The sequence below is a fragment of the Euphorbia lathyris genome, chromosome 4, assembly GCF_963576675.1.
Source record: "Euphorbia lathyris chromosome 4, ddEupLath1.1, whole genome shotgun sequence".
Taxonomy (NCBI): domain Eukaryota; kingdom Viridiplantae; phylum Streptophyta; class Magnoliopsida; order Malpighiales; family Euphorbiaceae; genus Euphorbia; species Euphorbia lathyris.
Window position 1 is genome coordinate 58,563,017 of NC_088913.1, and position 11,003 is coordinate 58,574,019.

General features: G+C 33.4%; 1 protein-coding gene across 1 annotated transcript; it reads right to left on the reverse strand.

Moving 5' to 3' along the window:
• Positions 1-165: 165 nt before the first annotated feature.
• Positions 166-2,016, reverse strand: LOC136227193 (anaphase-promoting complex subunit 11; the record flags this gene model as incomplete). The annotated part of the gene is made up of 3 exons (XM_066015872.1): positions 166-387; positions 1,661-1,779; positions 1,994-2,016. Coding segments are annotated over 3 exons (258 nt in total), but the record flags the coding sequence as incomplete, so codon positions are not given.
• Between the last annotated feature and the right edge of the window lie 8,987 nt (positions 2,017-11,003).

Consider the following 11,003-nt stretch of genomic DNA (forward strand, 5'->3'; position numbering starts at 1 on the left):
ACACATGACTGTCACGCGATATATAAAAGAATTCTATTTAATGTGGTTGTCATGTCACACTATTTCAGTAACTTTTACCAAAGTTCAATTACTTTACTGAAAACAAAATAATGAAGTTTAGTAAAAAACTAGGGGCACACTTTAGTGAAGAAAATAAAGAGGAAAGATATGAAGGAAGCATCTACTTATGGTATGCAAGAAGAATCCAATCCATCATACAATATGGGAAGTGTTAGTGCAAACAAAGGAAATGAGGTTACAAGTTTACTATTCATTCCTTGAACTGCCATTCTCTGCGGCACATAGGACAATGTGCTTGAGAAGTCTGTGAATTCACCCATTTCAAGATGCAGTGGAGATGGAAGGCATGGTTGCATGCTCCCCATACTACAAACATTTTCAAACAACTAATCATTAATATTACTCTGCTAATCATCCACCAAACAAGCAATAATTTCACACCAACTAATTCAAAACTGGACCACCTAATCCAAAAATTCCTTAATGATAGATTAAGAATGCAAATATAATATCTTGCTCATAAAAGAGAAGCCTTCATTTTGCATATGTAGACAGCAAACGTATTCCACTATTTAACTCTGCCTAAGATCCCCTGGGAAGCAAAATTTCATATCCAAGTACCACCACTGAAGCCATAGATAGTTTTAGTAGAAATGTTTAGACTTATATGGATTCTACATGTTACTCATCAAATTTCCTGGGATGCTGTTTAAGTCTAACAAATATCAAGGTTATATTATACATTAAAAAAGGATAATTCTAAAAATAAGCTATGTGGTTCCGCCGATTTGCAATGCCTATCGGTTTTTTTTTTTTTTTGGCAAAAAGAGGACTGCTTCTAAGCAACTTTAATTCTTCAACTTTTTAGTTTTGAGATCATTTAGGTATTGTTCGGTTAGGAGAGAAAAAGCTCCGAAAAATAGTGATTTTGAAAAGTTGAAAACATGGTTCCATGGTAAATGTGGTACTCAACAAATTTAATTCTTGGAATTTCTTATTATGAGGTCATAAATGGTCAAACTGGTAGAACCTTGGTCTCTTTTTGCAACAAAAGGAAAAACGACAGACACCCATCTTTTCAAATTAGTGAAAGCACAAGAGTTATTTTTTGAATTATGTCTATAAAAAAGCTTGGTACATCAGTGCCCCAGAACTTGGCCAAAAAAATTGATTAGCCCCTAAAGTTACAAAGTGTCTAATTAGCCATTAGCCCCCCTAAACTTGCTTAAAGTGACCTAGGCCACCTTAATTTGTTTGAAGTGACATATTGCACCATTGGATTTGCTTACAGTGATCTATATCTATTGCTCCCTAAACTTGCTTAGAGAAACCTATTGGCCACCTGAATTTGTTTGAAGCGACCTGTTGCACTCTTGAATTTTCTTACAATGATCTGTTGACCCCCTAAATTTGCTTAAGTGATATGCATTTCCGTTTGTATAAATCCTCTCTTACTCTGCCACCTTGACTTAGAAGGTTAATCATGTCACTCTAAACAAGTTCCGAGATACTCTATAAATTCAGGGATCCTGATGCATTAAGCCTTACAAAAAGCATTATTATAAGTTCAAGCACAAGAAAGCACATGAAACAAGGAACTCCTAAATGGTAAATAACAAGACCAAAATGAGCAACTTACTTAATGGGCAGTCATCTCCTGGGAGCTTACAATCAGGACAACAGCCATCAAAGGCCATCCTACAGATCCCACAAGTTTCATCTTGAGCACCCCATGTCCATGAACCAACAGCATGCCACCTATTACATACAAGAGTTACGGTTTACTAAAAAGTAAGGAAAATGCATCCAGATATTATTAGTGAAGAGCAGATAAAACAGTTCCGGAACTTAGAGCAGATAAATGCATCATACACTGAAAGCTATATCATATGCCTAAGTTCGGTTAGATTTCTAATTCTATGTGCAAAGCATTTGAAACAGAAAAGTATTAAAAAAGATGGAGAGAACATACTCTGGTTTCAAGTCATTCAGGAATCAGGGAGGAGACAAGTCAAGAGAAAACAATTTCCTTAGAAAGCCAAGTATGAAATAGGAAATGAATGAATGCAAATTTATATTAAAAAAATGAAATCAACAAAAAATTGCCAACACTACAACAGAAGGGAAAATATGTAATAATTGAGAAGACAAAGCTTTGAAATAAAATTCAAAACTAATATTGGACGGTAGATCTCTGGGAGTCTAATGCATTAGAAGTGATATCATTATACTGCAATAACCTCAAATTTGAACATCTAAAAGATGTATAACAAATCAACAATTGCCTAGATGTGAGTGCTAATATAGTAAGCCTTATATTGGGTTTTAACTTACCTTGAAGTTGTTAATTTTCTACAAAAAAATTGGAAACAGATCTAGTGACAAATGCTTATCATACAGAAAATCTCGGACATATTATAAGCCAATGACCCAGCAATTTCAGGTTACTCAAGTTTATTGGAGTTCAATCAAATTTGAGAATAGAATACCCAATTGCCAGAGAAACTAATAAAGTGCATAACTTTCAGCAATTAAGATGAATGCATAAAAAAGTAAGCCAATAGTGAAAAGAGGAAAAATGGCATGCTAAGGATACGCAGGAGTTTGACTTTCATTGTCTTCCCTGCAAAATAAACATAAACTAATTTAATCCAGGTACTTCTTAGGTAGGGTACAAGCATAAACGTACTCAGAGATTGTATACATACTTCAATACAAACAAAGAAAAAACTCTCAGCAATTAATAGAGCATAAGCTAATTGCAAGAATCCGATGTAAAGAATATAGAAGTAAACTTTCTAAACAACCAAACAGGAAAAACCCAATAAAATCTGAGAAAACCTGATAGAGAAAGGGTTACAGTAAAAGATCTTGTTTTGAATCACAGATAGGTTGATTCTTGGATTCTAGTTAAAAATATTTTCTTGGAAGTTACTCGAAGTTGAGGGTTTTGAAACACGAATTGAAATTTCGTGGCATTTTCAAAACTTATAGAAAGTTAAGGGACTACCAATGCATCTTACCCATTACTGATGGCATGAACAAGATATAAACAAAGGGGAAAGTAAAAAAAAAATTAAATATATATATATATATGGTTTTTCGCTGTTTGTAAACACGATACTATGGTTTAAAAGTTTGCAAATAGAGGCCTATAATGTATTTTTTTTTTGCAAAACAAATTATTTTAAAGTTCTGATGACAATCAAGAACATTTTTATCTTTAAAAAAATTTATATTTACATATTGACAAAACACAGATCCCAAATTGAATTGCAGCTATGCTCATCATATTATTTATGGTTTCAATTTAGTGAGCTGAGCTCTGTTTTGTCGATATGTAAATAAATATAATTTTTTAAAGATAAAAATATCATTGATTGTAATCAGAACTTAATGGTGTAATTTAAAATACCATATTTTGTAAGCAAAACATACATACCTCTATTTAAAAACTTTTAAGCAAGAAGCTTTTGTTTGCAAATTGGGCAAACCACAAACAATTTTTTTACTTTTCCCTGAATAATAGATAGGCACATATATATTATTTATGGAACAAACATTTTTTTTTTTTACTTTTCCCTAAATAATAGATAGACACATATATATTATTTATGGAGTGCTTGGAGAAAGAGTTATATTGATTGTAAGGTGATCCTTGGTGAGAGTACGATAACCCAACATAGAGTAGCGGTGCTTGATTTTCGAAGTAGGAGATGTATAAGAAAACGAATACTACAAGTGGAGAAGATTAAGAGGTGGTAACTGCAAGGGAAGAAAGAACCAACAAAAATTTGTGGATAAGATGGCCACAAAAGATAATTGGTCTTGTAACATGGATTTAGATATAGACTCATTGTGGACTAAAATGGAGCATATTATAAAGAAAGTAGCGAAGGAAGTTCTAGGGGAATCTTAAAGGTAGCATGCCACCGGGTGAGGACACATCTTGGTGGACCGAAGAAGTGGGCCAAACAATAAAGAGGCTAAAAAGGAAGCAAAGAAGGTCATACGAAATGTCAGAGCAAAGGTGAATCGGGATCTCTATGCAAGATTGGATATGAAGGAAGGGGAAAAAGACATATAGAATTGCCCGTATTTGAGATAGGAAGACGTGAGACCTCGGAAAAGTTAAATGTGTGAAGGATGTGGACCAAAAGGTCCTGGTTGGAGATAAGGATATCAAGGAACGATGGAGATCCTATTTTGATAACTTATTTAATGGAGATCACGGACAAGTTGTTGGAGATATAAGTATCCCTCACGATATGGTAAATCGTGACTGCATGCGGAGAATTCAAAAGGGTGAAGTCAAAATGGCATTAAAAAAAGATGGGATTGAAGAAAGCAGTAGGACGATGGCATACCTATTGAGATTTGGAGATGTTTGGGAGAGAGAGGAATCGAATGGTTGACGACTTTCTTCAACAAGATTTGGAGAAGCAATAAGATGCCATCGGAATGGAGGAAAAGTATCCTAATCCCTTTGTATAAGAACAAAGACGATGTCTAAGATTGTGCCAACTATCAAGGAATCAAACTAATGAGTCACACTATGAAACTTTGGGAGCGAGTGATCAAACAAAGGCTAAAGAGAAGTGTGAAGATCTCGGAAAACCAATTTGGCTTTATGCCGAGAAGATCAATTATGGAGGCCATTCATCTAATGAGACAATTAATGGAACATTATCGAAATAAGAAGAAAGATTTACATATGGTTTTCATTGACTTGAGGAAGACATGATAAGGTACTAAGGGAAGTACTTTAGTGGGCATTAATAAGGAAAGACATTTCGCGGAAATATATTGACATCAGGACGGGAGTGTGCATGAGCGTGCGCACCAGTGTTGGAGTGCATCAAGGTTCCACACTTAGCCGATTCCTTTTTGTCGTCGTTATGGACGAATAACGAGTTCACTTCAAGACGGTATACCATGGTGTATGTTGTTTGCAGATGATATTGTGTTGGTTGATGAACGAAAGAAGACGTGGAGAGTAAATTTGAATTATGGAGACAAACTTTGGAATATAGAGGCTTTAAGTTGAGCAGAAGTAAGGCGGAATATTTGGAGTGTAAATTTAGCGGCGACAGAAATAGGGAGGCAGGGACAATCACCCTGGATGGGAGTGTTGTCGCTTATAGGATTAAACCTGGTTGGTTGAAGTGGAAGAGTGCTACGGGTTTCCTTTGTGATCTCGGCAATGCCTAATAGATTGAAGGGAAAATTCTAGCAATTAGACAGTGAAACACTGTCACATTCATAAGAAGTCGGTGGCGGAGATGCGTATATTCTGATGGATGTGTGGCCATACGAGAAAGGATCGGGTGAGGAATGAAATAATTAGGATGAAAGTAGGGGTTACATCTATTGAGAATAAAAGGGAAAATTGACTAAGGTGGTTTGGTCATGTAAGATGAAGAGCGTTTGATGCGCCAATCAGAAGGATTGAAGAGTGGCAAAGGGATGCAATGGTGAGGGGTAGGGGAAGACTTAAGCAAACTTGGAAGAGGGTGATCGAGAGTGATATAAGTTTATTGGGGATTGAGGAAAATATGACAGTGGAGAGAGAGAATTTATGTCACGACTTGATTTTACAGTTTCGTATGACGGTTCATGTTAGCCAACCCAGAGTCATTTTGGGACTAACGCTTTGTTATTGTTGTTATAATTAGATAATAAATGATGATCTGAATATATTAGCGTATAAATTTGGCCTAGCTTCACCCTAAAAGGTACCTCGAGGTGGAGGATTGCCTCCTACATATAAATAGCTCTTTGAAACTATCACTAGCCCAAGTGGGATGCTTAACACACCTCACTCCATGGGCTGAACATTGATCATGAAATTTGTAGGACTGGCTCTCTGCAGGCGACCCAATTTCAGACTATATGACCATGATACCCAACAGGACTCTTACAAACCCAACAAATGTACTTCAAAATGGATATACGCCATAATATCCTAACAAATGTATTATAGAAATGGAGATATAGCCATAATATCATAAATGACAGATTTTACATATCCTAAATTAAATACCAAGCAATTATTGATTTTGATTAAAGTACTGCCAGTTAACTCAATAAATACAGCAAACTGCATCTTCAAACCATGTTTATATTGATTAAAGGGTAAATAATTATAAAGTCCTTATGTTTTTGCTTAACATATTAGTAGGTCCATCATATTATTATAAGGTCCTTAAGTTTTATTTTAATCAACTGTTTAGTCCTTCCATGTATTTTTATAGATAAAAGTCCAAATTGTCCCTAGTTATTTACATAAAAAAACTTATTATTTAATTTCAAATTTAATCGAAATAGTTTTAATAAAGTTTATGAAGTATATATATATACCGAAATTTATATAATTGTATATAATAATCATTAAAATTGTATTTTTATTCTCTTAAATTGTTATTTTTTTAATATAATATCTTTAAACTAGCATTAAATATTAATAAATTTTTTAAAAAATCATATTTTTTTCTTCATTTATAAAATTTATTAGAGATCAATAAAGATTACTTTTTACAATTTATATAGTTTTGCTCTTATTTTGATAATTTTTGAAATATTTTTCATTCATTTTTTTAGTCAATAAAATTTAGGCTACTAAATTAAATTTCTATAATTATATAAAATTTAATAAATTAATTACTCAATATTGTAGAGATTATGTAGGAAAAAAATATTGTAGAGATTATATAGGAAAAAAAAGGAGAAAAAAACATAAAATAGAAAAAATAGATGTTTTATTATTAAAATATAGAATAAGGGGTAATTTTGGTATTCTGAAATTTATTTGGTATAGTTTGATCATTGCTCAAACATAAGGATTAAGAAGTTGATGAAACTAAAAACTGAGGGACTATATAATTATTTCTAAAAATAGAGGGACTAATTAGTGTATTAAGTAAAAACTCAGGGACGTTATAATTATTTACCCTTGATTAAATGTGAGTATCTCATCGCAATGGGAACTTGAGAGTTCCGTATACGTATATGTCACATTATGCATTAATTAAAACCACCAACCAAGAACCAAGAGACCATAATATTTTGGTATTAATTTTATATATCTCTCTAACATTATATCTAATAGACTGTAACAGGCAAAAAATAGTCACAAAATGTTTGACCATTTCGAATTGTTATGCAGTCATTTATAATCCCTATGATTCTCAATCAACCCGATGTTTGGCACTCTTATTTTGGGGTTCAACATGTGTACTCGCTCACATAAACATAGCTATCAAATCTAAACTGAACCTAATAAAGTAAATTTTACATACCTGATAAATGTATTTCAAAATTTATATAGCCATAATATCCTAACAAATGTATTTATCTAAATGGATATACAGCCATAGTATCCCAAGTCCCAGTTTTATCATATGCTAAATCAAGTACCAAGTTGTAATTGATTTTAATTTTAGTGCTGTCAACTTACGAATGACAACAAAGTTCCAATATGATATAGTTATGATTAAGATGTTCCCATATGTACAATTCACATCAAGAATCAAGAGTACCATAATCTCGTGGTATTAACTTTTGTCCAAAAAAAAAAAAAAAAAATTATAATAAAAGCTATTATTGGACCTTTGGTTCCTTGATAACCTTATCTCTGTAACAATAACATGTATTTGACCCTTCCAAATTGTTATCTTCAGTTAGCTTTCTCGGTCATACCATAACTAGAGAAAAGATGAACCTAGCTTAATGATTCTGCAAGAAAAGCATCCTTCAAGATTAGACAGAAGGGTCTATATGAAAGTGGGAGAGCTAAGTACCCTTAAAAGGATTGATCCCTACCTACGATACAACTTGAAGTTTGGCCCTCTTCTTTTTGGAGAGAAGGAAGAATTGTATAAAATAAAAGTGAAAGTGGAGAAGCTTTTAGAAATTGTATTTCTACTCTGAATGATATGTTATATCAACTTATATAGCACCATATATAGTATTAGGAACATGAACTCCTAAATCTAACTAAGAAGGTAACTTAAGTACACATAAATAACTATGTAACTCTTAAGAACATAACTCTTTATGTAACTCTAAATAACTTCAAACTCATAAATACTTGGTGATTCTAATTCAAGTAACAACTTATCTAACTCTCACAAGTTTATTAATTCTAACACCGTGTCTTAAATTTGTACTCTAGCCTTTAACAACTCCAAGAAGAGGTCTAAGGGCCTTCATAAAAATATCTGCAACCTGATCTTTAGAGGTCACATGCTTGAGCCAAACTTCTTTCTTTGCAATGCATTCTCTGATGAAATGATACTTGATATATGTGCTTGCTCCTGTGGTGACAGTCAGACACATGTAGCAACTTCAACATACTCTTCTTCACAAGTTGAGAGAGTAACAACCAGTTGATTCTTGGAACTCCAAGCATAAACAAAAGGCTTTGTTTTCTTTATGGGCAGTTGGTCCACCTTGCTCAAATTTCAAAGACTGTAGTGATCTTCTCAACCAAATAACATGACAGACACATCGAATACAATTTTTCATGACAGGAGCAAGCACATAGATATCAAGTATCATTTCATCAGAGAATGCATTGCAAACCCAAACATGTGACCTCTAAAGAGGTTGCAAATATTTTTACGAAGGCTCTAAACTTTGAAGACTTCTGCAGATTGAGATCTCTTCTTGGAGTTGTTAAACGCTAGACTACAAGTTTAAGAGGCAATGTTAGAACTAATAAACTTGTGAAAGTTAGATAAGTTATTACTTGAATTAGAGTCACCAAGTAGTTATGAATTTAGGGTTATTTAGAGTTACATAAAGAGTTATGTGAGTTATGTTTTTAAGAGTTGCATAGTTATTTATGTGTACTTAAGTTATCTTCTTAATTAGATTTACGAGTTTCATGTTCCTCATACTATATATATATTTAGGTGTTATGTAAGTTCATATAACATATCATCAAGAGTAGAAACACAATTTCTAAAAGCTTGCTCTTCTCTTCTATTCTATATTCTTCATTTATATATTTTTTCATGTTCCTAGTACTATTATTACTATATATGAGTGTCATGTAAGTTGATACAACACAACCTCAAGTATAAGAAATAAAATTCTAACATTCTTTAGGGTTTCAAACTGAGCTAGCTCAGTTCAAGAACATGCATAAAATGGAGCAAAGCAAAAAGACCTGGAGTGTTTCCTAAGGAAAAGAACTACCAAAGAGAAAAAGAGCAACTCAAAACAGTTGAAGGACAAACGTGAGAATGAGATGACATAGGTGATGTTTCCAAGCTTGACCTTGAACTACCATAAAAAGTTTGGACATGGTAAACTTAAGAAGGAAGAGTTAGAGACTTGATCCCAGGTCTTTATACATTATACATATAAGTAGTATCATTTAAGAAAGCTTACACCAAAGGTAAAAATTAACCTAGCATATGCTGAATAGGTAGATCTAGATATATGATGTTATGATCTTAGATTTGGAACTTTCAGACCTCACGTAAAGTCTTAGATTACCCTAACTCTTCCTATCTTTTTATTATTGAACTACCTCTACCCATCTAAAAATTGTATAACTTTATACTTATCCTCCTAATAACAATACTTGTACACAATCTAAATAAGCACGGTCACCAAATGTCTCTAAAGTGTCACCATATTAAAAGAAAAAAAAAGAAAAAAAAGAGAGGGGCTTTTGGAGTATTGGATGCGTGTCAGAGTGTCAAAGTGTCCGGAGTGTGCCAAACTCATACGTTAACCTCCTAGAAATATCGGTGCTTCCTAGATTAACTTTCAGGCTTCAACAGTAACCTCCTTATATGCAATCAAATCAATCAATCTAATATTTTTTCTTGTTCAAGAGAATTATAGGCTGTCTAATCTTTGAGGATGCAAAGGAAGACAAAACTAAGATAATCATAATACAACAACAACAACAACAAAGCCTTAGTCCCGAAATGATTCGGGGTCGGCTAACATGAACCATCATATAAAACCGTGAAATCAAGTCGTCTCAGCGACACAAATTCGCTCCCTCCACTCCGTCCTATCCACTACCATATTTTCCTCAATTCCCACTAAACTCATATCACTCTCGATCACCCACCCTCCTCCAAGTTTGCTTAGGTCTTCCCCTACCCCTTACCACTGCATCCCTTTGCCACTCTTCGGTTCTCCTAATAAAAGAAAAGAAATCATAGCAGTTTCAACTAGAAGTTTTTTCTCCGCAGAATACTAGGACAGTTAAATTCAAACATAACACCTCATCAACAAAAAAAAAAATATAACATTGAAACTATTAATTATTTGCAATAACATTAGAAGCAGCATCGTCTCAGGAGAAGAACCAAGAATCAAACGCAAGCATGATCATGAAAATTATGATAAACTAAACCGCTTATCGAACATGTATTAGACATCAATTCTCAAAGAATCATGATCAATTGTATAAACTAAAACTACAATGTGGGCAAACACCCTTGATAAACCAATAAATAGATGACCTAGAGAAGCAGAGAGGAATTACCTATCTCAAAACGCAAACAGCAAAAGAAAGCTGGTGGTGAGGCGAACACGTAAAGAGGCGGCAACACTACCAGGCATGCGGCGTCGGCTAATGCTGGTGATAGAGAAACTTGACGGCGTCGGCTCTTGGCTGGGTTGCCGAGGAAGAAGCAACTGCTACTTAGACTGCGTAAAAACTGACCGTTGGCAATAATTCCGACCTCTTTTAAAAAGCGAAATTTACACGGAAATTCACTGCTCAATAAATTATTTACAACTATGTCTGGTCATAATTTTGAAATATGTCAAACTATTAGAATCATTATTTTTAAAAATTTAGAATTTATGAATTGGGGTTTAAACTTTTTAAATTAGATGTAAAAATATATTTTATTTAGTATATATAGAAAAAAATGACATATTAATAATTAAGTTTGATGATATGATCTAGTTGTAATTTTGTAATTAATTATGATATTCATGTAAAAAAC